Source organism: Magallana gigas, chromosome 3, assembly GCF_963853765.1.
Source record: "Magallana gigas chromosome 3, xbMagGiga1.1, whole genome shotgun sequence".
NCBI lineage: Eukaryota > Metazoa > Mollusca > Bivalvia > Ostreida > Ostreidae > Magallana > Magallana gigas.
This window is the reverse complement of record NC_088855.1, coordinates 50,603,400-50,630,964: the sequence shown is the minus strand read 5'-3', so window position 1 is coordinate 50,630,964 and position 27,565 is coordinate 50,603,400. Positions and strand designations below refer to the sequence as shown.

General features: G+C 35.2%; 1 protein-coding gene across 4 annotated transcripts; it reads right to left on the bottom strand.

Moving 5' to 3' along the window:
• Positions 1-960: 960 nt before the first annotated feature.
• On the bottom strand, positions 961-24,384 carry LOC105324909 (CCR4-NOT transcription complex subunit 1). Of its 4 annotated transcripts, none has more exons than XM_011424153.3 (48): positions 24,073-24,384; positions 21,840-21,947; positions 21,634-21,732; positions 20,508-20,688; positions 20,082-20,225; positions 19,836-19,945; positions 19,677-19,732; positions 19,417-19,543; positions 19,185-19,292; positions 18,896-19,063; positions 18,685-18,812; positions 18,355-18,487; positions 17,957-18,184; positions 17,714-17,836; positions 17,452-17,609; positions 17,344-17,361; positions 15,996-16,143; positions 13,569-13,773; positions 13,077-13,241; positions 12,521-12,711; positions 12,085-12,209; positions 11,877-11,987; positions 11,696-11,774; positions 11,301-11,540; positions 11,066-11,206; positions 8,527-8,706; positions 8,259-8,375; positions 8,057-8,167; positions 7,585-7,719; positions 7,178-7,477; positions 6,930-7,070; positions 6,622-6,789; positions 6,390-6,530; positions 6,017-6,121; positions 5,805-5,924; positions 5,140-5,679; positions 4,953-5,020; positions 4,513-4,807; positions 4,021-4,269; positions 3,752-3,915; positions 3,514-3,631; positions 3,290-3,391; positions 2,866-3,123; positions 2,670-2,738; positions 2,395-2,572; positions 2,125-2,257; positions 1,743-1,877; positions 961-1,623 (listed from the first exon to the last, which is right to left on the bottom strand). In XM_011424153.3, the coding sequence occupies exons 1-48, from the start codon at positions 24,172-24,174 to the stop codon at positions 1,527-1,529; spliced, it is 7,320 nt and encodes a 2,439-aa protein (XP_011422455.3). In that variant the 5' UTR covers positions 24,175-24,384; the 3' UTR covers positions 961-1,526. The 4 variants fall into 4 exon arrangements, with proteins under 4 accessions (XP_011422455.3, XP_011422456.3, XP_011422457.3 ...); XM_011424154.3 differs by having other exon boundaries at positions 4,021-4,257; XM_011424155.3 differs by lacking the exon at positions 17,344-17,361.
• Between the last annotated feature and the right edge of the window lie 3,181 nt (positions 24,385-27,565).

The window sequence follows — 27,565 nt, the reverse complement described above, 5'->3', positions numbered from 1 at the left end:
AACAAACTTTGAGATGACCCCTTAAACAAACGGTATGGTAAATGTCTTATTTTTTTATCTTAAAATAATAATTTTATTAGTAGAAATTCTTGTAAAAAATTTCATTAAAAAATCTAGGGCAGAAAAAATTAGACCCGGCCTCGTTAAAACACAATCTAGTGTTTTTGCACATTGTCGTGTGCAAAACTAAAATACTGTGGTTTCATCAATATTCAAGGGTATCAATTTTCGTGGATAAAGTGAAAATCACAGTTTTAAGGATACGTAAATTCGTGGCCAGTGATCCTATCAATACAAAATGTTAGTGGAGATTGCACTTCAATGAACATTAAATTTCATGGACCAGCCTAACAACGAAATCCACGAAAATTGGTATTCAACGAATATTGGTGAAACCACAGTAATAAACAGATTATACAGGGTTATTTTTTCACCCTTCTACATTTGGAAAGAGTTTTCAATACGCCCAGATACAGTTGTGTTTAAAGAGGAATTATCTGAGACATCTTAAAATTTAACCGCCGACAATGAGGGCAAAAAGGGCGAAATTTTCCTTGTATACAGTAATTAGAATTGTCATTACTTTCTGCTTCTGTTACCTTGACCTACAATGTACATGGTAGCTGCAGGACTGTAAAAAAATCGGATGGACGACGGGAGTAACAGTCCTGCAGCTATGTACATGGAGGCAGAAGACTACGATCCAGATAAATGTTACTTTGAATCGACATGTTATTTAATCTAATCTTATCACACCTGGAACGGTAGATGGCAATGCAGTTGAAAATCATCTAAATGTATATGTATATATTATGTTACAGATACATGTTCAAGTATATATAAGTACAAGCACTTATAAAATATATGACCTAAAGTACTGTAATACAAGTACATCCAGAGTATTAACCGTCTTCACATACATGTATCATTAAGATAAATCAAATAAGAGAAGAACAGATCCTAGGTAAGTTAATATTTAATCAAACATCAAACATAAATGACTGCAATGATTCAGCTCCTTATTCGGTGCACCAATCATTCAATGAATGACAATCTTAATAAAGTTTTGTACACAAATATATATATATTTAAGAATTATGTTACAGAATGAAAATACCTTGTATGTACAATCAACAATATACAATGCTCCTAATTATTTGGTGACAATTATAACAACGCAGTTGTTCCAAGTTTTCTTGTAGAAAACAGTCTAAAGTAACATAAGCTTCACCTATACATGATTCTTCTCAAACAAACAAAAAGTTCACATCAATGCCGCTATATTACAAATGTCATGGTTGAAAGACTGGGTAAATTCAGCTACCATGATAATGACAACATTCTGTGAATTGGAAAGGCAAATATTCAAATACCAAAATAAATTAATTGCTCTTACAAACATGTAAATCCAGATTACTTATATCGGTACAAACTTTGTAGACAGTAAAAGCTTTGAATCACAACAAGCGTCCATTCAGTCCTAACAAGCACTGACAGAAAAGAACAAAGTGACATGTGCCTCGCATCTAGTGCATTTCATTGGAATCGGATTCTCGTAAACCGGTAGAAGCTTGCTGATTTTGTTTAGGTTGCATACAGGATCTGGCAACTGATTCAAACAATCTAAAATACAAAACAATTCTCCATTATTCATTCTTTAAATGATAATCACTTCCACTCCTATATGCTTGACAGATATGACAAATAAATCACACTAACTTTGCACATGTCCTATTACTTACTTCTCTATCTCTGGTGCACAGTGCACAAACTCATGATTCCAGAACTTGAACTGGGGGTTCTTGATAAGCTCAATGAAGGTGATGAGGAGCCCCCAGGGGTGAGGTCTGTTTACTATCAGTCTCTCCAACAGAACCCTGCAACACAGTCATACATTTTACTACATAAATATGTGTGTATCATGTATATGATCACAAATATGTGTATATGATCACCTATTAATTTCATAACATTAATTTTTCAATCCAAAATGCAATTAATTCCACATTCTGCAGTTCAGAATTTTCACATACTATTTAATATTTTTTATTAAATTTTAACCACAAAAATGACTAAGATTGAACTCTGTATGCAGTGATAATAAAAGTATAATAAAGAAAATACCTTGTTATCTGTTCTTGGATGGCCTCTGTATTAGCTTCAGCAAACAAATACAGCAGTGTACAGCTGAAATAATGGGTGTGACTGTTGGGGTATCTCAGCTGATTAGCTATGGCAGTCAAGAACAAGTAACGACCTGAAATAAGTAAATGGGTATAAAGTTAAAAACATGTACAAGTATTGTCAAATTGAATAGAGCATATTCATTGAAGATTACATCATACACATCGCAATCCCTTTACAGTAAAATTGAACATTGTAAGTGTAGCTTACCTTCGGTATCTAAAGCCACTGCAAGATTCTGGAAAATGTCCATATGGGCTGAGTGAGCGATGGTGCTCATGCTAGGAGTTAGACTCTTGCTATGGATGAACTGTATTGCCTGTGTCCCCACGTACAGGACCAAGGCATTCATCAGCTGAATGTTGTACCGGGTCCCTGGCTCACTGGACTGTAATCAAAGACAACAAATGTTATCATTCAAACCCAGAACACAACATCCACGATAAGTCGATAACACCGTTAAACAGTCCTATTACAAGATTTACCTGCAAGTAACTTCTCAAGTCTGATACAAATGTTACGGGAGACCTCGATTTCAAGTATGAATCCAAATCCTGTAAAATTGAAAACCACATACATGAAATTTTTTATAACCCCCAATTTAAATAAAAAGATTTTTCCTTGCATCACGAAATGCTTATATACAGCTTGGTGACTTAAAAAAGATGATAAATAAGTTACCTTCTTGAACTGAGCAGGCTGTATCTTGCTTGCAAAGTTGATAAGAATGCGGGGTGGGAGTGAAATGTCTGTCAACATGTCAACCTTGAGGTTTGGTGTAAATGGATCAGGAAGCCTCATGTTACGAGGGAAAGCACTCAGTATCAAGTTACGCATCTGAACACAATTAGGTGGGATGACATCACAGAATCCATAATGGTAATCACAGAGGAACTCTGGGAAGTCATGGAGCAGGACCAGTAAAACTCGCAGTGTTCCCTGGGAAAAAAAATTAAGACATCATTTTCTGAGGATTTAAAAAAAAAATATTTTAAATATAAACCTGTAAATTTTAAATCATGAAACTTGATTGTTGGAGCATTTCAAAGCATGCAGCAATGTTCTGACCTTTTGCAAGATTATGATTAAAGGTGCAAAAGATTACCTTATACAGCATCTGAGTTGGTTTTGTGAGATCGGCATTCCTCAAGAAAGGTGCCAGAAATTTGAACAAATCAATCAACAACTGGGCATACATTCCCCATCCCTAAAGGAAATAACAAAGAGCCATTGAGATTACCGGTAGTCTTATAATCAGATACGTTAGTTTGTACTACAACAAAGTAGGGAAAACCTTCATCTGAAAGTTATACCCGTGTACAAACTGACCTTTTGCTGAGGGGTCAGAGCTAACATTCTGCCAATGAAAACCCGGTGAGATATAAACTCCAACCATGCGTAGGAAAATCCAGGTGATTTGGCAGGTCTCAACACATGGAACGTGTTGCTGTAAAGTTATAGCAAATCAAGAATAAGATGAATGAGCATTATTCATAAAGCTCTTATGCAGGTACATGCAACATATGAACATATGGAGTTGTTCCATCTCTCTTCACATGTTCCTTACCAGAAAGCTGTGAGGACCTGGTAATTGATGTTCTCTAAGATATGTTCCGGTGCATTCAGCTCAATGAAGAGCATGATGAAAATCCTGTGATAAGGAAGCTGCTGAAACTCTGTCATTCTCACAATGTGATCCTGCAGCAAAACCCCAGCCACAATTCCCAGGACCTATCAACAGTAATAAAACAAAGTTTATTCATATTCATAAATAAATATTTAACAGGTAAGTGAAAAAAAAACATAGTGCATTGTATCACAACGATTACAATTCACCTTGTTGAGAAGATTAATCTTTGTTACAGTGTTTGCATTGTCCCCCGAGTGTTTAATCAGAAGGGCAATAAGACGGACAAAGGCATCCAGTGTGTAGAAACACTTGGCCCTGATCAGGGCCTGATTGGTTGGGGGTGTTCCTGTGGCCTCTCCCATGGCCCGATAGCACAGGTCCACACACATCTCAGAGCAGAGGCGGAAGAAGCGTGTTATCACATCATCGTTTTTCAGTATACCCTGCTGATGCATCTGTCAATCAGACAGAAAAAAATCAGTTGGTTGATGCAACACAAGAGACAGGCATTCATTTTCTGAATACTTTAAGCTAGATTTTAAAAAAATATAATTATGAAACACATGACATCATTTTTATATTCATATACATGTAAGTGAAATTTTCTGTTTTCATGTTCTGAACAGTTTGAACATTTTTTATTAAATCAGTTTATGGGTTCTTTAACACAGGAACTAGACATTGGCTAAGAAATTCACCTGTTGAACAAATGCAGTGAAAGCCTTTGTGCTGTCTCTTCCAGCGGCGGGGGAGTGGTACATGTTAACCCACTCTCTGAGGAGGTACTCCGCCTTCTCGTGGAGACCTGGGGGGTCCCCATCAATGTCTCTGGCCTGGATAATTCCAGTGTGCATCATACCAGAGGCAGCTTTCAGAGCTGCTGTCTGATCCATGAAGACAAAATCAGAGTTGATAAGGGCACTTCCAGTGGTGGTGCTGCTGCTGCTGCCTCCACTAGGGGTGCTACGTAAGTTGTCAAGTAATGCTTGCAGCCTGTTACAAATGTTAAGTCAGATATTAAATTCTGTTTTGGAGACATGAAGTTTTGAAATGCATTCTAAATTAATAGTACACTGGTTCATTTATTTTCAAATGCAATGTTTGTAGTTCAAATCTGAATCTCATAAGATAATCTTACCCATCAGGCGGATTGATAGATCTGTTGGAGATGGCATTCAGAGCATCGATAGTATTGGCAAAATCAGCCTACAAGACATTCAGTCCTCATGATCACATGTAAACATACAATAACTAAAATAAAAATTTCTAAGAAATAAGCACAATAGAATAAGTCATAAAGTTAACCTGCATATACTTGTACATACCTCTGTCAGAATAGAATTATGTTTGTCGCTGATGCAGTATCTTTGAATTAACTGCATAGCAAAAGCTACTGCCATGTAGTTGATGCCGTTTTCCATCAGCTGAACCAAGTACACATCAAACTGCTGCATGTTGACCAGCTGGCTGCGGATAAGACAGTCTAGGGCCTCCAGGTTATACTTGTGGTCGTCACTGCGCTCCACCAGGGCTCGCGTCACCTGCTTCTTTAGCCAGGCTGGACCGTACGCCCTTGGGTCATGTAAGCACTTTAGGACCAGGATGTGGCAGTCACGGAACCTGCTCATCAGATCCTGCTCCGTGGTGTTGTTGGTGTACAGCTCCATCAGTCCGTTAATCGTCTTCTGTAGCAAGGTTTCAATGGATCCCATGTCCCTGCTGTTTCTGGCATACATCACAGCATCTAGCACTTTGTGCAGCTGATTGCCGAGGGGATTGTTAGGAGGGAACATGAAGTTCTGTAGCACTTGATCTATATCTCTTCCTATCTTCTCTAACATCTGGGAAATTTCATCTGGCTGAACCTATTGAGGAGAGAGTATACAAGTACTCGCACCCATGCTATGCACAATGTACAAATATAATCAATTCATGATTACAAAAAATTAAGATACATCAAATTTTCAATTCAGGGTTGATGTTCACTTACAGGCACAGGTTTGGTAACTCCAGGGTGTGCTTGAGGTGTTTCATTTGTTGGTAAGAATCCTGGGATGTTGTGAGCAAATTCTTCATATACAGAGATCTGAGCAGGTGTGACTCCTCCCACCTGTAAAATACAGATTAAAATCTCATATTCTCTTCCATGTTGTCCCTTGAATATAATAAAGACAATCATTTTCCATCAAATTCAATTCATACCTTTAATCTGATCTGTTCAGGCATTCTCTCCGCTTGGTATGTAAGTACTCCAGGATCACAGTAACGCCTTCCCTCATTTCGAGCATGCTTACGGAATTCATATTCCTTGAAAAGAAAATCCACAAAAAATATAACATTGGTAAAGGCAAAGTGCGATTACTCTTTGTACATAAATTTGGTAACCTATATCCTCGCAATCTGATGCATAACGGTTGAATAGCGGAATTAAAGACTCACATTAAAAAAAAAAGAATCTATAGAATATTTTTTCTGTATCTTTGTAACAACATTTTGACAGTTATGCATGAATCCAATAAGCTATTGCGATACAAGATGTGATTCTCATAAAATTTGCTACAACATCAACACTTACTGTTGCCAGCCTCTTGTCCATTTCTGGAATAGCTCTCTCAACAGCTGTTTTTTGGATAAAGACACATGCTAACTCAGCATTATCAGTAGCTAATACTGTGGCTGCTTGTTCTATTGCATCTTTATCCCTAGCACTTGCTGTCTGTGAAATTTAAGATAGAGTATATAGATATAGGTATATCAACAATGTATGCACTGAAAACACTTTTGGTTATTCTCTATTTATACTGCACCTCTGTTGTAAGTCTGAGCGCACTCATGAAAGCTGTCCTAAGATTGGAAGCAATGCTGTGGTACAGGGGCTCCCGGGACGTTATCAGTGCCAGGGCAGAGGTCATGTTTCTGATCATGTGATGAGCTGCTGCCCTCATTCTGGTCTCCTCAGGGTCCAATGCAAAGTCCTTGAAAATTATAAGAAAAACCAATTACATGTGTGTAAAGTATGAAATCAGGGTTTTGCTTTACAATGGCTTATTCCATGGACAAACCTTTCTTTCAACTGTTTAATTCAATAGACTGAGAATTTTGTCAACCCATGCACCTTTTTGATTATTTGTTCACAAGTGGTGAGAGTGATTTTGTTTGTTCTTTCTACCACAGGAGGCATCAGTTCCTGCACGGATTTCTCCACTGCCATCTTCACCAGAGGCTTCAATTGTGGGTGAGTCTGTAGCAGAGCCACCTACAAGAGCAAAAACACAATTGAATACACAGGTCTACACAGTATTCACACTGCCAAATGCATATCCAGGATGAAATGTTGATAATCAGCATAGTAATGGACAGTACCTGTCCACTTATCAGGATCTGATTAGCCAAAGTGGCAAAGTTGTTGGTGTTGATGTCCTCGTATGCAAACTGTGGCCTTGGTGGCAGGTTGGGGGTGCCGCTGGAGGGGGCTGTGGTTGTCGTGGTGACAGTGGTGGTAGTGGTGACCGTCGGAGTTGATGCGGTCAGTATCAGGGACGGATCAGGCTGGGGGGTGACCACAGGTGGCGGTATCACAGCCGCTGGCTTCACAGACGACAACTGTGGTTCATGGGTCTGTAGTCTAATGGTGTCTTTCAAGTAATTGCCAGGTTTCAGTTCCTGTAAGCACAATGGAAAATCTTTCAGATATACATACAAGGTACAAGTCTCATTATCTTATCAATTTCAAAGTTAAAAATTTCAACAGGTAAGGAATATATACTTACCCCTAAGTCAATATTCAGAGTTTTACATAGCACTTCTATTTCAAATTTTAAGTTGAGTTTGAGGTCAGGTTCCTGGTGTAGTTCTGCCAGAGCATTCATGATAGCCATGGTCCATGGATTAGGTGGTTTGAAAACCTGGTAAACAGTAAAGCATTCATTTATATAATCTAAATAATTATTTCTACTATAGCAGAAATATTCGTTGATAATTTAAGTGTGTTATTTTCGTTGGCAGTTTAAATCAACGAAATTAAATCCGTGACAAATTTTTAACCCAAGTTATAATGAATACAAAGAGATTAAGATATGATAAAATTAAATGTCAACGAAATTTTTTTTGGTTTAAAAACGAATAATTTTGACCCAACGAAAATATGTGCTACTACAGTTTATCACATAGAAATACACAAATAGGTGTTAGTGTGCAAATGCATATCCTTTTCCCTTCGGAATAAAATAAGGTGTTGCATACCTTGCTTTTAGCACAGGACTCCAGAACCTTGGCAGTAAAAGGGACCACATAAAGTAGTTCCCTGGAGCTTTTGTGGTAAGCCTCATACAACAAACCTTTCAGATCTATATCCTGAAATGAAATTGCAAAATGAATTGTTTTATGTGTAGAAATAATCATGTTTCTAATACAGTTAAAAACAAAAATTCAAAGATAAACCTACTATTTGTAAGATTGGTTTGTTTTTAGCCAAGGTTAACATTCCGAGCCAATGACCGAGGTTTTTGAGCAGGGTTCTGTCAGAGAAGTTAGCATCACCTTTATCACTTCTCAGTAATACCTGTGAACACATAAAAATCACAAGCACATTAAAAAGAAACTGTTAAACAGGTGTATTAGTATACAGGAACTGTATATCTAACTGCATCATCCCTAACTAATATTTATATAATAAATACTTTGTTAAACTCTTTCTATTTAAAAAGACTTACCCTGATATTTCTAAATGTTTCCTTAGTGACCAGTGTTGTAAGTTTGGGGTGATTTAGAGCATCCACAAAGTTGGCATACAGTGTGTGGAAATTAGGCTCAATGCTGGCTCTCTTCATCACAAGATACTGGGCAGCCCATGGTAAATATTCCTCTGTAACTTCCTTCTTCAATTCTTCAGTCTGTTATCAAATCATCATAAGCTCAATAGTAACATGTTATTCATTATTATCACATATACTGAGAGATCTATTTCAGAATAAATCTAAAATATCAATTTACAGAAATATTTTTAAAAAACTATCAATACACAATACTGTGGTTCATAAATATTCGTGAGTATCAATTTTCATGGATTCAATGAAAATATCAGTTTAAAGGATAGGTAAATTTGTGGCCAATGACCTTATCAATACCAAGTGTTAGTAGAAATTGCACTTCAATGAACATTCATATTCAAGGATCAACTTTACAAGGAAATCCACAAAAATTGGTATTTAACAAATATTGATATCAAAGGCCTGAAGGGCCTAGGAGTCGACTCGCTCTGAACATGTTGTTAATATTTTGATGGAATTTTTTTATTACATTGTTAGTAATATTTCAAAAAAAATTGTCTTTTGTTATTAAAGTAGTCCGAGTATCGTACTACGTCATAATACGTATTTTACAATATTGGTTCGACTTTTACAAAGCGTTTTTGATACCCAGTATTGATTTTGCTCTACATCGCTGTTGTAAACAATGGCAATAATAAGCAATTAGAGCGGTAATATCTGTATTCTATGAGAGATAGAAATGATTAATGTTGAGAAACTCGATTCTGTTAAAGTAAAATGAAATGAAGTTTCTGATTAACCATATTTTAGGTATGCTTATATCTTTGTTTTGATGCCCCCCCCCCCCCCCCCCCCGAAATTTTCTTTTTCTTTTACTAAAACCAGTTTAAATTTAGAGACAGAAGCTATTTCGAATTTAATCAATCGTCAATTGAATAATGTTTAAATGATATCCAACATTGTTGACAGATCTAGGCAGAAACCTGTAGCAAAATGTGAGTTTTACGGATTTTTTCGTCAGGGTCTACTTGGTTTAGAGCTTATAGCGTGAAAAGTAATCCATCAACATATAATTTATTTTACCAAATCTTTTTTCTAAGATGTCAATCTATAGAATCAACACCATGAATTTAAGTTTGAGTCCATAAAATAGTAAAAAAATTACCAAACGCGATACAAGCATTGCATTTTTTGTTTTTTATTTTGATACATCAAGTCCATAAAGCGTACTTACTTACAAAAAATTGCGCAAAATTATTGATGACATATGGCTTAAATATGTATTTATACTCTATTTTGTATGTTCAGTTCTAATTTTCCCAAAATTGGTAATTATTTTTAGGAAAAACGGACGTCTGGCAAATTTCATAATTGTCAATAATTTTTGCAAGGGGGTACACCTGTCTGAGAGGTGATAACAAACAAACTAGCACGTAAACATGCATATTTTCTTTTGTATATGTATTGCTAGAATGTATATTTATCATTTAAAGCTAAGCTTTTAATGATTGAGCCCATTTAGTGCCGAGTGTAGGACTACCTTAAATTAAACATAAGTGAACCAAAATTACAGGGCTCATTGTGGCAGCCATCAACTTTATGAGACCACCTTTATCATATCAAATTATATGATAATAAATATTTAGATATCCTCCTCTATCGACTATTTATTTTAAAAATGATCTTTAAAGATTCATGATTTTTTTTTATCTTTTATATGTTGTAGCCAGTGATAATAAGATACTTATATACTTAATTCATGATTTATTTCAAAGTCTGCTTGTTGAAAGCAGAAAGAGTCAATAAATGTCTGATTCCTGAATCATCAACTCGTGTCAGTACTTTCAGTACTTTGATTTAACATGTTCTGTTGATATTTGATAAATAGACTGACAATGCCTGCCAGACTGGCAATGCATATATCGTAGGATTGAGACAAAGGACCAGTATATTTCAATGATGAAGAAATAAGAACTATTTGCATTATATCGCACATTATCAATTTACATTTGTGCTCAAAATCCACTCCAACAGATCCGATGACAGCAAGGATCTTCTCGCTTCGCGAGCTCAATTGAAAAACAAACTGGGTTTTTCTAAAAATAGATTTTACGCACATCTCTATTTGTAACTTCACAAATATTAGTTACATTCATTAATACCGAACAAGGTTTTCCCCGTGTAAGCTGTTGAATTCATGGGCAGCGATTGAAAACTTACTTTGTTTTATTTTTTAAACATCAAAAATATATGTGTAAATAAAGATGAGATTGTTTAACCATTTCAAATTGGCAATCACGCAAACAAAAGAGGTTAATGCATGCACTATTTTCTTAAGGGCATGAATAATGTAGTGCAAATTTTTTGCAGAAATGGCTATGATAACAAGGACTCAAGCGAGCCGACTCAAAAACCACAGTAGTATATTTTCTTTTATCCTTTGCTTTGAAAAAAGTTTTCTTTACACAGAAACATACTTTACCTTCTGAGCCAAATTGGCTAGAGAGAGGTTGTTGAAGATGAAAAACACTTTGTCCTGAACCGTCTCTGGGGGCACAGAAAACTCCTCCTTTCCTTGGCCAGCTAACAAAGTATCTATGTTTGTAGCACTAGCAATGGAGGGCTAAGAAATACAAAGTTCAACAATAACTATACATTTCATGTAACGCATATCTAAAACATAAGAATACAGGCACTAGGTTGAGTGGGACTTTTACCTTTGGTAGATTTTTGGCAGCAGGCTGTGACGAAGGTATAGGGGTGGAGACTGTGGTGGTGGGGACCCCCTCTTGACTAGACCCTGTAATGCTGGGAGTGGGAGTTCCCGGCTGAGGCATCATTCCCATCGGTCCTGTCTGCAGTCCCGTGAGGCCCAGTCCCCCTACTGTCGGGGTAATACTGCGGGAGGACACCGGCTGTTGAGGGGGTTCTTGAGACAGAGCTCCATACTTCACATACTACAGATCAAAACATTAATAATTATTTCATTTATAGACAAATAAATCCATTTATCCTTGAAATATCTTTTGTGCAATTTTATAACAAAATCCATGTATGGCAGATCAGCTCTTGAAATGATATAAAGGAAGACAGTGTTTTGCCATTGTTCTACCTCAATGAGATGCTGTGGAAACTGGTGAAAATGAGGAATAGCTGCCAGGTGCTGACAATACTGGGGGTAGTCCTTTAATCTATAAGGTAAAGTAAATGTACCATACAAATAATCAAATAACATATAATATCAAAATATTTAAATAAACTTCTTAAACTTCATAAAAACCCATGAAGCATACCTTGTTTTAAATCGGTCCAATGCTGCAATTCCAAAGAAATACATCTTGGAATTGTGCTGCTTTTTCAAAGCCTCCAAGACATACCTCAAGGCAATTCCCAATGCCATATACCTAGAAAAAATCAAACAGTATAAGCAACAAGGCAAGGAAAACATATACCCTTCAGTACAATACTATACATTTAGATATTTTTCACACTTCATCTTACGTTGCTAATCCTTTTTCAATGATTCCTCCAAACAATACTGCTGTAGTGTGTAACTCTCTCTCTGGGTACTGAGGGAAAAATCGGTACTCTTCAAACAAGTTCCGCAGCATACACTCATAAACATCCTGAAAATACACACAAATATACAGTGATAGTGAAACACATGTAAACATACAATGTAAATACATGTACAGTGTATATGCAGGTGTAAAATGAAATCCTTTGTCAACTAACAACAGTCGAAAGTTCATTGAAAAGTACAGTAAAAATACATGTAAGAATTTACAATGTACATGAAATTATAAAATGTACATGAAAGCATATAAAACTCATAATTCTGTAAAAACTTTACTTGCATAGTTCATCTAAAAGGTTAAGAAAATTTCATCTACAAGTAATCCTATTCTGATCATGCAGCTAACTTTCACTTCACTACCTTTTCTTTTTTGTCCGGTGAATCTTTGAACCTCTTGAGCATGTCTAGCACTTCATCAATGGACATAGTCGGTGTTGGTGGCTGATTGTAGATCCTCTGGAAGTAAGAATTAGCCTCATCTTCCACCTCCTTGGAGAACTGTTGCTGAATGTCAGGGAAAATGCTGGAGATGTCTCCTGTAGTCTGGCCAACTGAAATGTCCAAGGAAAAGTACCGAAATAACTAAAATAAGTTTGTAATCACTGACATACACTGTAGATGCTTTATAACAACTGATTTTAAATGCAGTGAAACTTTACTTCTATCAAAGAGCCAGTAACCACTTTAGATTCATAGTAAAGATATACATGTATATTATGATATCTGTTAAATAATTACACAATATATGACTTACAGGAATGGAACTGACTTTGCTGTTAACAAATTATTTAAAGCAAGTTTGCTGCATCCATGTTTTACTGTGTATTAGTGTGTAATAATATTTATTTAAATGAAGCAAGTCTTCTGTATTCATGTTTTTAATAATTGTACAGTTTATTTGGTTCAGGGCACTGACCTGGTCTGACAACGGCCTGGGGTCCCATTGACGGTTGTTGGCCCAGGGTGGGAGGTGTGGGCTGAGGCTGAGGGGGTGCTCCCTGGGGAGGGGAAGGTTTCAACATGCCCTGTCCGACCAGTGTGCTGATTCCAGGATTTCTGGGGGGATTCTGAATGGCCAGGCCTTCAAAAATACAAGTGCATGAATATGAAAATATACAGATGAAATCGATTTCTTGATTTTTAATAAATCTATATTTGAATGTTTCTTTGACTTTCTCATGATTGACAGTTAATAATAAATTGGGTAATAAATTAACATAAATCATTAATTTGAACAAGCTGTTAGATAACATGAAACTTTACTCCCACTTCCATCCACTTTCATGCCATGCAACTTATCTGTCTTCATTAATAGCATTTTGAGAATAAATAAATATGTAAAACACTAAAACATTTAGTATTATGTATTTAATACATGAATCCTGTAAACAGAACTGAGTTTCCTTACTCTGAAGCTGTGAGCTGATTCCCTGGAGCCCTCCAACTGATGAAGGCTGTGAGATCGGTTGAAATCCTGGCTTGGCTGGAGACCCAGGGGTTGTGGTGGAAGTCAGGGGTGCAGCCAACCCCTGAGGGAACCCTGAATTACCTACAGCGCTCATTGTCCATGACTTGGGGATACCCAGAGGATTGCTGTCTGCAAGAGTGTCCAACTAAAAGGAACATCAGTGGATGAGAGGATATAATTGCAGATACAGGGTTGCAAATAACATTTTCAAACCCAGGGGCCATGTGGGCTCCCAACTTTTCAAGTTATACAAGCCCACAATAGTTTATAGGGGCCCACTGATATTCACAATGAAGTTAGTTTATAATATTAAAATATATACATGTAGAATAAAAATTGTAAAGTGCCATTATTAATTTGAATTAGATCCAATTTATTAAATTTAATTCTCTATGTGTTCATACATTTTATAGATGAGATGTTTTGTAATTATTAGAATAGCTTAATGACAAATAAAACAAGATATCTGTGAGCCAATGCTCACTAGTGATACCCCCGCTCTGATGTGAATATGCAAAATAAGCAAAGTCGACATTTAACAGAAAGCTGGCATCTGATTGGTACAGAAATATATCCCACAATATGGCATGCCTAAACAAATAGTGTGTTAAAATTTCAAGCATCTGCGATAAATAGCTGCTGAGAAATCTTTGAGGAAATTGGTTTGAAAATTTAGGCTAAAATAAACAAAGTACTCATTTAACAGGAAGTTGACGTCCGATTGATACAAAAATATATCCCACAATATGGCATGCCAAAACAAATAGTGTGTAAAAATTTCAAGCATCTGCGATAAACAGTTGCTGAGAATTCTTTGACAAAAATTTGTTTGAAATTTTTTTGCTAAAAATAAACAAAGTCGTCATTTAACAGGAAGTTGACATCTGATTGGTACAAAAATATATCCCACAATATGGCATGCCAAAACAAATAGTGTGTTAAAATTTCAAGCATCTGCGATAAATAGCTGCTGAGAAATCTTTGACGGAAATTTGTTTGAAAATTTAGGCTAAAAATAAACAAAGTACTCATTTAACAGGAAGTTGACGTCCAATTGGTACAAAAATACATCCCATGATTTAGCATGCTTATACAAATACTGTGTAAAAATTTCAAGCATCTGCGATAAACAGTTGCTGAGAATTCTTTGACAAAAATTTGTTTGAAAATTTTTGCTAAAAATAAACAAAGTCATCATTTAACAGGAAGTTGACGTCTGATTGGTACAAAAATATATCCCACGATATGGCATGCCTATACATATATTGTGTAAAAATTTCAAGCATCTGCGATAGATAGTTGCTGAGAAATCTTTGACAAAAATTTGTTTGAAAATTTTAGTTAAAAAAATAAGCAAAGTCGTCATTTAACAGGAAGTTGACGTCCGATTGGTACAAAAATATATCCCACGATATGGCATGCCTTAACAAACACTGTGTAAAAATTTCAAGCATCTGCGATAAATAGTTGCTGAGATAAATGCGACAGAAATTTTTGTTACGGACGGACAGACAGACGGACAGACAGACACACAAGGGTAAAACAGTATACCCCCTCTCCTTCGGAGCGGGGGTATAATTAGTCCTGTATTTCTGTGTATTGTGGAGGCATTAGTCTAACCCTTTGACCCAGTTACAACTGTTATATAAAGGATCTTATTTTTTTAAGATAACTGTAAACAATCGGTTTTATGATTATTTTAACATTAATTTGGCAGAATTATTAACTAATTACAAATTACCAACTAATAGTAATTTCAACACTAAAAGTAATAAACATCGGTTGCACAGTATGTGGTTGCATCACCGGTATTTATAACCCCTAAAGATAAGAAAATCTCGAGTTATTAATTACAACAGGGGTTAACTGATGCTGTGAAAACGTCTTCAGAATTAGTTAATTATCATTTGATTGCCTTTGGGGATAATTAAAACGATTGTAAACTCATAATACAGAGCGACTTTAAATTCTCTTAAGGAGGAAATTCCAACGAAGTTGCCGATCAAAAAGTGACAATTTCGTTTAGTTGGTCCTTGATTGCCAAAAATTTTTATACTCGCCATGTGGGCAACTAAATCTTTAAGAAATGGTCGCCCACAGTAAAAATTACTTGCATTTGCAAGTGGGCGAGTGGTTATTTGCAACCCTGAGATACATGTAATTATAATATAACAAAGCCATTTTACATGTATTTCAACTTTGTTTTCTTATATCTACTGCATGTATCTATAAATATATTGTACAGGCAAAATAAAGTTCTTTGTAGGAGCATTGATTAAACCACACACTCTTGTCTCTATTATTAATGATAGGAAATTTCTCACTGACCTGTACTTTCACTTTCAGACTGACAGAGATAAGACTTACCGGATTGCTGGGCTGTGGGGGGATGGTGGGCATTGACTTGGGTCCCGGTCCCACTACCCCAGGGGGAGCCTGTCTTGCTTTGTTTATCATGAGAGCGGCATTGGTTACCATTGTCAATATGGCTTCTGACAATTCCTGGGACACTTGACTGTAAAAGCCAAAGAAAAAATTTATTCATAAACCTGGCTGTACAGTGAATTCCAGTGGCCAGCTACTTGGACTGTCCTTTAAAAGCATCGACAAATTGTATACATTCCTAAATCTGTAATGCTACAGAACAAGGTTAACATTTAAAATTTTATTAGATTTAATTGAAAAAAATATTCAATATAAATAAAGTGACACTTAAATTTGGAATAACTGTGCAAAGTAAATTGCCGATGAAATCAGAACAAAAAAGAGTTACTGTACAAGTGGTCATTAATGCGTGAGGGGGGGGGGGGGGGGGGGGGATTTTTTACACTAGTTACAATGTAAGCTTAAAACCATGTAAAATACCCATGCCTGTTTGGTAAAAAGTCAAAACTTTTTAGAGTGGTAAACCAAAACCATGTGTATTTTTTACCATAGAAAATGTGTAGTTGACCATCAGCATAAATAACCACTTTTACAGTAACTTACAAAACAGTATTCAACAAGATATTAATATGGGGATCAATATGACTGTACATTTGTCATTACAGGGAATTCTTTGCACTGTCACATTCAGATGAAAATAGTTTCCATATGAAAGTCTTCTTTAAATATCACTAGACAATCTAAATCAATGCCATGCTAGGAAAATAAGCAAATCTGTCACTGTAAAACATTCATTTAGAAGAGCCATCATTTTAACAGGTGATTAAGCTCCTGGATTTGGATTCAAGACCATTTTCTCCCATACACCAATTTAACCATATAATCTTGTGTATAGTGCACAACTTTTACAGTTGAAATTCTTCATTTTAAATGTTATAAAACTTTGATTCTGTAATTTTTCAGATTTTTTTCTTTCAGAAACATTATACATGTATGTATTTACATTTGCTCTAGACTTTATTTTTGACCCAAAACTATCAAGAAATTTAATATAATTTGTCTTTCACCAGCTTGAGCTAAATATCAATTGGAGAGTGACTTTAATATAACTTTTAAAGCCAAGATCTGCTTATATGTACATGAATGATTCAGGTACATGGAACCTAGGGGAGTAGTAAGGAGTGGCTTAATCATTTTTGAGTGCACACCACAAAATGTATATACATACATGTAGTAAATTCATTTTTCAAAATTTCCTCAAATTTGAGGGTCGGGTATGAAACATCAGTTCACACTATACACAAGACTTCACAGTAACAAAATCTACTACCTTCTGAGACTACTAATCCTGCAACAAATAATGGAAGAGAAATTAATGTCACTGTATACATACAACATACATTTACTCTGATTCCTCTATCCAATACATAGTCCTTACCTTGCACATTGCTGCAAACAGGACAGCATGGTGGCTATGGTTTCCGTGGGCAACATCTGGCTCTTCATCTGAGGCTGGTTCTCATCCTTTGACATGCCCCCCATCAACTGAGGACATCGCCGCTTCAGAAAATTCACACAGGTCTGGATAAATGGCTCCTACAAAACCAAATTCACAATGCAGAATACATGGCTTTGCTCAACTTATGAAACCTCTTGATATAAATGCTTATATTTCAGGTAAGAGACTGGCTTTAACTTACTCCATGTTCTCTTATTTTGTCAGATAGCCACTTGTCTAGCTTTAGATATTCCCTTCTGGATGCCAAACAAGCCAGGTCAATCACAAAGGCAAATGGGGTAGCATTCAGCAACATTGATAATGCCTGTATAAAAAAAACAAAATGATTAAACACATCTGTATTCCAATAAAGTTTTAAAGTGAAAACTTTAAAAAAAAATTCCTGTAGTTCAGAAATTTGCTTTTTTTTCATGTAGATCCATACCTTTAAGTCCTGAGCAACATCCAATATTCTTGATAACCGAATTTGATCATGCTGTTCGCCTCGCATGTACCACTCTGCCATGGAATGCATGATGAGGGTCCTGATGGTGCTGGAGTGACCCTGACAATGCCAGGCATAGTGTAGCACCACTGCCGAGTTAGCGTGGTTCCCCAGGAAGATGGGCATCAAGGTGGAGATCAGCTCCTGTTTCAGTGTGTTCCAGGTGGGCTGAAATGTACAACGGAAATGATTCAGGGCTTTTAACTGCTTCAAAAATATCATCTTCAATTGCACAGAAAACTCTACCATATGTAATGAATTTTGACATTTCTATTCATGTGGGGAACATAACATGTCTCTTTTAATGTGTACTGTAATGCAAACTGATTTCTATTTACCGTAATCTGAAGTAACGCCAACACCAACATATCTGGACAATTCTGTATAGGGATCTTAAACAGTTCTGAAACAGTCTGGTAGTGCCCTGAGTCAGACAGTCTTAACAAGGTCTCTACTAAGGCCAAGGATTTCCTACAAAACCGCAATGTAGTAGTACTCTAATGTCATTCAATAGCAATTATCAATTTGAATTTGAAATTTGAAAACTTATTCATATACCATAACTAGATTTTATAAAAACAAGAAATATTCTGTGTTATGTTTAACTTGCATATTTTGACAGGAGTAAAAGCTTGAAAATGTTGGCCTAGAAATCCTTAAGCACTTACCATGTGACAATTTCTCGGTTGTCATCATCTGGAGCAGATTTCAGTATGTCTATCACAACTGTATGACAAGGATAATCAGCAAAGCAAAAGACATCTGGGTTCCTCAGAGAATGTACAATGAAAGACAACTACAAAACACAGAAAACTCTATAAGATCACATGCCCTAAACGTAATCCACTCTGTGACAGTTTTCTGTTTGGCTTTACTGACCTGTCCTTCAGTGTTTTTCCATGGTCTATAGATGTAATCAACAGGGAACATGTCCTGTAACCCTCGCTTAAGGCCCTGCAGGAGAATGCGCAGCCCCTTCTTGTTCAACACAAGGAAATTTGGGTGGTCGAGCTCTGCCACTACCTCTCGCCAGTTTAAATGATGAGCCTGGAAAAATTAATCAATTATTAGCAGTGCTCACCCTTAGCCCCTTAGCACTTATAACAAAATCTGATATTAAACTTGGTCACTGCAATCAAAGTTGTTCAAACGAATTCAAAATGTTTACCAGATCTTGAATGACTGTGACAAAGACATCAACATTCCATGTGTTGTATCCTGGCTTGTCTCCCTTATCCCCCATATCTCCCCATCCTGTTCCTGAGGCCATGTTTGTCTACAGAGGAAAGTAAAGATAAACTGATTGGATAGATCTTATAGATGTTTAAAAGGGTTACAGTAAATATTTATTTGTATGCAAAAACATGGTCAAGTTTTCAACAGAAACACCGTACAAGTACCTGTTGTGTGTTTTGAACATCTAAGCCTGCAGGGTTTCTTGCCATCATACCCAAGACCTTCGCAACTGAGGAGGGAGTAATTTCCCTTACTCCAAACTGCAATAAATTGCTTCGGCATTCTTCGACACTGTAATTAAATCACTCCAAAAAATCAAAACTGATCTAATTGGTATGTTCGAAAACATTCAAAAATGTACAGAACATCCTTCAGCTAGTACATTGAAAATTAAAGAGAAACATAATAGGATATAAATGCTAACCTTGAAGTGCAGCCATAACCCGCCTCCAAAATCATGTCAGCTAAGGACGCTTCCAACTGAAAAAGAATTTACAATTTAGTCTTAGAGGTACATGTATAGCAATAGAAGATGCCCATTAACTTGTCACATAGCAAATAATGATTTTATCCTCATACTTACTGCTGTTTTAGGCATGGCTGATGTATCTGCTAACTTTTCCACAGATAGTTCTTCTGCTTCGGCGTACAACAATGGTCCCAATATCACAGGGACTCCTTCAAATGGAAAATCTGAAACAGACAGAAGTTTTTATGCATTATTAATGATAAGACAAAATTTTATGAATATTTTGTATCCGATATTTGTATAACGATAAACAATACAACCATTAATATTTACATTAATAGTAAGCCTAAATAAATTTACCTTTCTTGAGGGTTTTGATGAAAATTTCTTTCTGCTCTGTTGCTATTCCAAAGTTGTCTTTACATTTAAAAATGCTTGATAACAAAAGATGAATTACTTCTATTGGAACGTCCTGTAACCCTCCTTCTTGTTTTAAACTACTCTCTGTAAATGAAAACAAAACATTGTCAGACTGATAATTAGCACTGCAAGTTACAGGTAAACTGGGTCATTTTAAGGGGCTTTATTTCCATCACCTACTGTACATAAAGAGTTAATACTTTAAGGAATCTATGAACTACATGCTAATATACAACATCACTTTCTGTCAGTAGTATGAAAGCATTCAGTATACTGAAATGGAAAAAAAAGAAAAAAAGAGCAACATCAAGAACATGCTACCATGATAAAATAAAAAGACAGAATTAGGCAACTTATGGTACAAACCTGCATCAACATAGGACTTGATGAGATCAGGCAACTTTTGCTTAACAAACTGGGCAGAATAGTTCCTGGTTTCAGAGTTGGATGAATTAAGGAGAGCTAATCCAAACACGACCTCTTGAACCCGTGTTAGCTTCAGTACACGACTGACTTGAGTAAAGAGCTGTGATGATGGTTTCAGACTCTACAACAGGCAAAGTCAGAGAATGTACGACACAGAGAGACTCCATTAGATTTATATTATGCAGCAATTACTTTATCAAATGCAATGTGAAATCAAAGTTTCAAAGCTTTCAATCCATGCAGTAAGACCTCAAAATGAAACATACAATAAATAGCCTGTGATGTTATCATGCACAGCAGACCAAATTACATGTACCCCAGTACATGTCTGAAAAAATCTAAATCTATCTTCTTTTACTAGTTTTTGTAGCACATTGCAAGTGACAAGAATAAATAAGAAATTTGAACTTGCCCATTCAATTAATACAACTTTTAATATTCTTAATACCCTTGTTACAAAATCTGAAACATATACACCAAATCTCTTAAGTTCAAGGTATGATAGTGTCACTGTCACATTGGTATGGAATAGTTCATAACTTCATCTCAACAGTATTAAACCAACAGCAATAAATGGTAAGTAAACCACTGCTTGTAAAACATGAATATACCAAACAACTTTCACATTCACTATAAGGCATCAAATAAGTTTAAATGGTATTCAAGATTTTTTCAAAAGTTATAAATTCATTCTAATAAGCATGCAAATTGACATATCAAACCATATCAAAGATTTGTATTTCTACTCCAGTGTTCTAACCCTCTCCAGTTAAAAAAAAAAAGGCCAAGCTTACAAAGCTGGTTGGAAGATGCACGTTTCAAACAACAAATCATCTTTCTGATCAAACAACAAAACACATTCTATCATTCTATTTTAGGATTGAATTTGTCAAAATTGGAATATATACACATGTATTTATAATGAATAAGTACCTAAGATATAATCAAGAATGAATTTTTCCAGCAGAAATTACAAAAAAAAAAAAAAGCCAACAAAATACATAAATAAAAACAACAGTATTACCAGTAAAACATTCAACTACCTTGGCTTCAAACAGAATCTTACCTTTTGATGATGTAGAGGATTGTCAATAGCGTAACACAGGGTTGATACAAAATTTGGTTTCCCAAGTAGATTTCCAAATTCTTGTATCAAAAACTGTGTCTGGAAAAAAAAAGAACAGCATACATGTATATTAAACATGAGATCTTTTCCTGTTGATCAGAAGAGGGAAGGAAATGATGAGTTAATCCATGGGTTTCAAAACAAACCTGATGAAAATCCTTTCCACTGCTTCTACCATCACCACTAAAGTCTACATGAGAAAAAAGGCAGCGAAACAAGTGTCGATCTGCCTCTGCACCGTGTTGACTAACAAGCTGAAAATTAAAAATAAATCAACATCATACCCACCATCAAAACCCATTCCTTGTAATATCTGATTTAAGATAAAGACATCATTTAAACTGAATTAAAGAAGAGCTCTACTTCAGTGGGATATTGTCATTGATCCATTTTTTTTTCCAAATTAAAACATAGTCCATTCAAATTGCAAATAGTTGATGGAAAAACGCCACAACTTTAGTGGTTAGATAAAATTATTTTGGAAGGCAGCAGGAGATTGCTTTGCCTTTTTTTCATAGACATTTTCTTTTATAGGTTTCTCTTAATAAGAATTGATGATGCCATGAAACCCTTTATGGCTCTTATTCTCATTGATTATTGTTGTGATGTACATAAAATTCAAACCTAATCCTCAGTTAATCTCTTGTGTGATATATACAGCCAACAGTACATAGTAATACAATGTATTACAAAAAAAATTTGACTGTGCAAATTTAAAGTGTGAATGATAACCATTGTTTTTGTTTGTTGACATGAACACATTTGAAACATAAAATTTTTGCAGTGAAAATAAACATAACCATTTGATAGTTAAAAAATGTTTACAGCTTTTAACATTCAGTAAGAATCGAATGATAAATGCTGTGTACTAGAAAGGATAACATTGGGATACTATTTAATGACCAGGAACTTGATTATCTGAGATTGGTTTACAAGATCCACGGTGTACCTCACACTGACTTCACCCACCAAATATATTAAACTTCAGTATATTATTGTTATATGAAAATTCTTCTTGACCTACCATAAATTAACTTAATATTTCATTAAAAGATTAAACTGTATATACTAATTTAAGATTTGACATGCAAAATAGCAGTTTAAATTGATCACTGTAATTTCCTTTCAATGACATAGTTTATTTTCAATTATTATAAATTCAACTAAATGTATTTTTACTCAAATTATATAAACTTGAAGCCTTAAAAGAAAAAACTTTACACTGCCATTTTTGGCATCAATATTTATTTATTTATTGTCTGCATATTATATTGATATTTCGATACTTATTAACCCAGCCTTATTGTTAGAGAAAATAAAATAGGGGCTACAGGGTTGAAATGATATCAAATACATAATTATTTCATAATTAAACAGATCGGGTATTATTGGCCTCAGCCTTAAGACAGTCAACCATTACATGACCAGGTATATCAAGAGTAGGCCTCATCTAAAGTCAGAAATTAAGGAAAGAGATTTTGTTTATTTTGTAGAGAATACTGAAGTAAGCACCCATCAAAATATCGTAGAAAAATGAAATTCTAAATCTGTGAGAAATAATAGATGTGCTTAACATATCAGATTCACTATGTTATGTTTTTACTATGGAAGTGTTTTCAATAAATTCAAGAAAACACAACTTTTTGATTTAAGTGATAGCCTGAGAATCAAGTGCTTTTTCTGTTTACCAAATTGAACAAACAGCCATAACTGAGTGTCAATCTCAAATCTGCTATCCTGGGTCAATTTATTCTTAACAAGACTTTTAATGCTTGTCAGTGGCATTAACTGCAGTGGGATGAAAAGTGATGTTACCAACTAAGACTTAAAAAATAAACATGATAAAACCTCTAAATCTCAGAAGTGGTGCTCTGCCAACAGATTTGTTTTGCAAAAGCAAAAAAAAAAAAAACCAAAAAAACACCCAAGTCTGATGCTTAAATTTTCAGCTGGCAGGTGTAAGGCATAACTTTACTTAATGTGGAATAAGATAATTTTAACTTTTATAAGAAGATGTATCAATACATCTTCCCATTAAAGTTAAAATTATCTTATTCCACATAAGTAAAGTGTAGTTATGCCTGATATAGAAAATCATCTACTTGTTTATAGGGAATGTGCCCACCTCCACATTGATTACTCATTTATAGTAACCTTACATTTACCTGTATTCTGGCCCATACATACACGTCTCTTCATCCATTAAAATAATGCTTAATGACTTTACAACACAAAAATATGTCCATGATGATATCATTTCCTCACAACAGACCTTGTGAAATGATCAAAGTCACATTTCCTTTGTTCATTGAATACGTGCTGTGCACAAGTTTCAAAACAAAATTAGAAAAATAAGGAAAGTTTTGATGGTATACTTACATGACTTATTTCAGCGACACTAGACTTAAAATTTTTCTTCGTTAGATTGGCCACTGAATAACTTATTTCAGCCAAAGCAAATGATAAAGAGTCTAGATTCATATTAATCCATTAACATAAAATCGAAAGCCCCAAAGATCTTTGAAGCCTTCTTTTCACAATATACAGTCTGCCAGTTACTAAAATATGTACAAAATCTATAAAAGGGGGCCAAGTGTGGCCTTTCATATGGACAATTTACTATTTTACATCGTCATTCTCAATCTGGACATGGCGTCACGGCGGCCATGTTTTTCCTCACCGGAACTGTACGAATATTTCCGACTGAGAAAGAGATAAAAACACGTGTAAATTTTGAAACAGATATCATTTCATCAATGAAATATTGAACGTTTTACGATTCATATTTGTGAAATTAGTATTTCAATGAATGTGTATTTGAAAACACACATGCTTACCATTAGTGGCGGGAAATTCAAAATTTAGGCTATAAACCTGTCCTTTTTTTCTGTCTCAAAATTTAGAACATAATGAAAAATTCCTTATTTCTAACATATTATACTAGATAATTTTATTGTAGTGATATTATCGATGTAGATGTAAACAATTTTCAATTTAATTTATTAATTGACAATTTAAAATAGAATTCACATGTGAACGTTGATAACACAGAACTTCACACAGTTCGTAAACACATACCCATACACAAAGTAACAAACATGAAATAAATGAAATTTAAAATGCCGCAAAACGTATTCACATAATTGTATAATTCAATATAGTTCAGTATTTCTGGTGTCAATTAATTAAAGCCCTTTTTTCAGTAAGAATTATATATAACGACCTCCTATTTTGTAGTGTTATAGTGCTGACAATTTTCCTATAAATGGGATTGTCACAAGTAGGCCTATATGTGTTCATTTCAAATATATCATCATAATTTTATCTTCATATGCATGTTTGGAATAAAGTGTTTCTCGGTCGTCTTTGATAAACAATTCACAAACTTGAACGGCATCTATAGATAATATGTAAACGGTGTGACCGTTGGACCGAGCGCAGATTTAACACAGTGCAGTTTGATTTTTATATAATTTAATTCTGGTTGTAACGCGCTTTCTGATTGGCTAAAAAAATCATTTTATATCGTTTAAAGAATGTTGCCTACGTCATAGTAAGACTAACGTCAAAGATGTATCAGTACGCCTGACGTTACGTTTGAATTTTGTACAATTTTACGTCATTTTAAAGGTCAAATGGCCGTTTTTATCTACAATGAAGAGTAGAAAAATTAAATTATAAGCAATGAATTCAATATTTATTAGTTTTATACGATATAAAATGGTTTGAAACAGTTTACGCTTTTTTATTCTTTAGCGTAAACTGCCCCAAACCATTTTATATCGTATAAAACAAATAAATATTGAATTCATTCCTTAAATAATAAAATCTATTTAAAACGCACACAGTAGGATCCACCAGCATGATTGCCTACTCAAATCATAAGTCAAAGTTTAACTAAACGTCGCGCGCTCAGTCTACATTATGACGTCATATTTCAGACGTAAAACGTCTTCGGAAATAGCCGAAGAGAGTTACGTGATTCCGAATTTTTTTTTATTTCTTCTTTCATTGTTCATCAATTGAATTCATATGAATGCCAATTAATGTAATAAAATTGAATACTTTATTCAGAATCTTAAAGATCAGTTCCTTGACGTTAATGTTTTTATTTTCCATCTAATAATTTGATAAGACATACATAGAACAAGTCGTGTTTCTTGATTGAAGCACTATTGAAACTTATCTGGTTTCCTTTTTAATTTCTTTTAATTCAAATTACCTTTTATTGAAACACTGAAACTTATTTAATCGAGTTTAGGGGCAATAAACATCGATAAGTACCAGTCAATCAATGATTGAATTAACTTTTTAAAAACAAAATGGCTGCCAATATGGCGGCGATCAGGGCTGGAAGAAAATTTATTTGGCCTTAGTACCCCTGATTCAACTTTCATTTTTCACTGATTTTCTTATATATACGTGTTACCATTAATCCTCGCTTCGCGAGGCGGGCTTCGCCCGCCTCTCGCTGCGCTCGGTATAAAATACCTACCTAAATACAGATCTATCTATCACATTTTAAAAGGTGGTTTAGCATTTTGGCATTTTGATTTATAAAGAATCTGGGGGAACTTTAGAGGTAACATTGACTATGTCGCTTACATCGTTATTGTTTTTACTGTCTAAATTTGTCTTGATAATTCTCGTGAGAGTGTGAAGTGAAATAAATTGCCATGGTTACAGGGAACTACTGGGACGATTAAAACGATGCATTACTGGTCCGATTTACTGGCGCCAAAAAAATCCGTTGAATGAATGTGCAACTATACTCTGTCCCAAGATATTTTGGATTCACGTTTGGACGATTTTTAATAAAAATACACTTACCTGTAAAAGAAGTGCAATTGAAATAGTTGAAAGGGATATTTTCCAAGATAATTTCATTGACACATTATCATCTTTCACTCGGAAAAATTCACAGGAACGAAAACAGATTCCTTACGGAGATTTATAATGGGGAATGTTTACATCTTTTCTCCATTCGGAATACACTCGGAATACATCGCGCAATATTTCAACGTTATCATCCGGGCTTGCTGCAATGCAAAATCTCCGTAGACATAACATTTTTTAGCATTGTATTAAAACCTGATAAGCTAACAGGGGCGTTTTGACTGAGAAATCTTGGAAATTTTTCATACTTTTGAATGAACATCGTTTGGATCCTGAGGTATTTATAAATATCAAACAATTAAGCCAAACGTGAATCCAAAATATCTTGGGACAGAGTATAGTCCGAATTTTCTATTCACACACGCCTTGCCGGTAGAGCTCGCTTCGCGCCGGCGCTGCGCGCCGGCGAGCTGCGCTCGCTATAAGAATCAGAAGTAAAATGCGAAACCTGCGGCTATGACTGTTGTGCTGACTTTACACAGTGAAATTGCAAGTTACAGACGGGAGGTAAAATAACACTAAAAGCAGGTGGATGGGACATTGTAAACTATACACCGGTAAGTTTCTGACACGTGATAGTGCAACATGCACGCGGTACGGAAGGTCAACCCTCTGCAGGGAATTAGCTGGGGGAGGTCTAAAAAGCTGAAAAATCATGAAAAATTAGCAAAATATGAAAGGGTCAAAATCTAATAAAAACCAGTATCTAGAGAATTTTACAGGTTTTGACTAATAATTTTCTTCAGAAATTGGTGATTGGCCTTATAAAGAGTGAATTAAAGGTATTTGTGCTGAATGGGAACTGAGGAAATTCTAGTTACAGAGTTCCGAAGACATGCATCCCTTGGCTACAATGAATTGTATAAAAAAAACTGTCCCCTGCCACCTAAACGGTGGACAGTATTGTCCAAATGAAAATGTCCAAAAAGGCGTAACTGTGCTTAAGTATTTACATATACTTTAAACTGGCAAATTT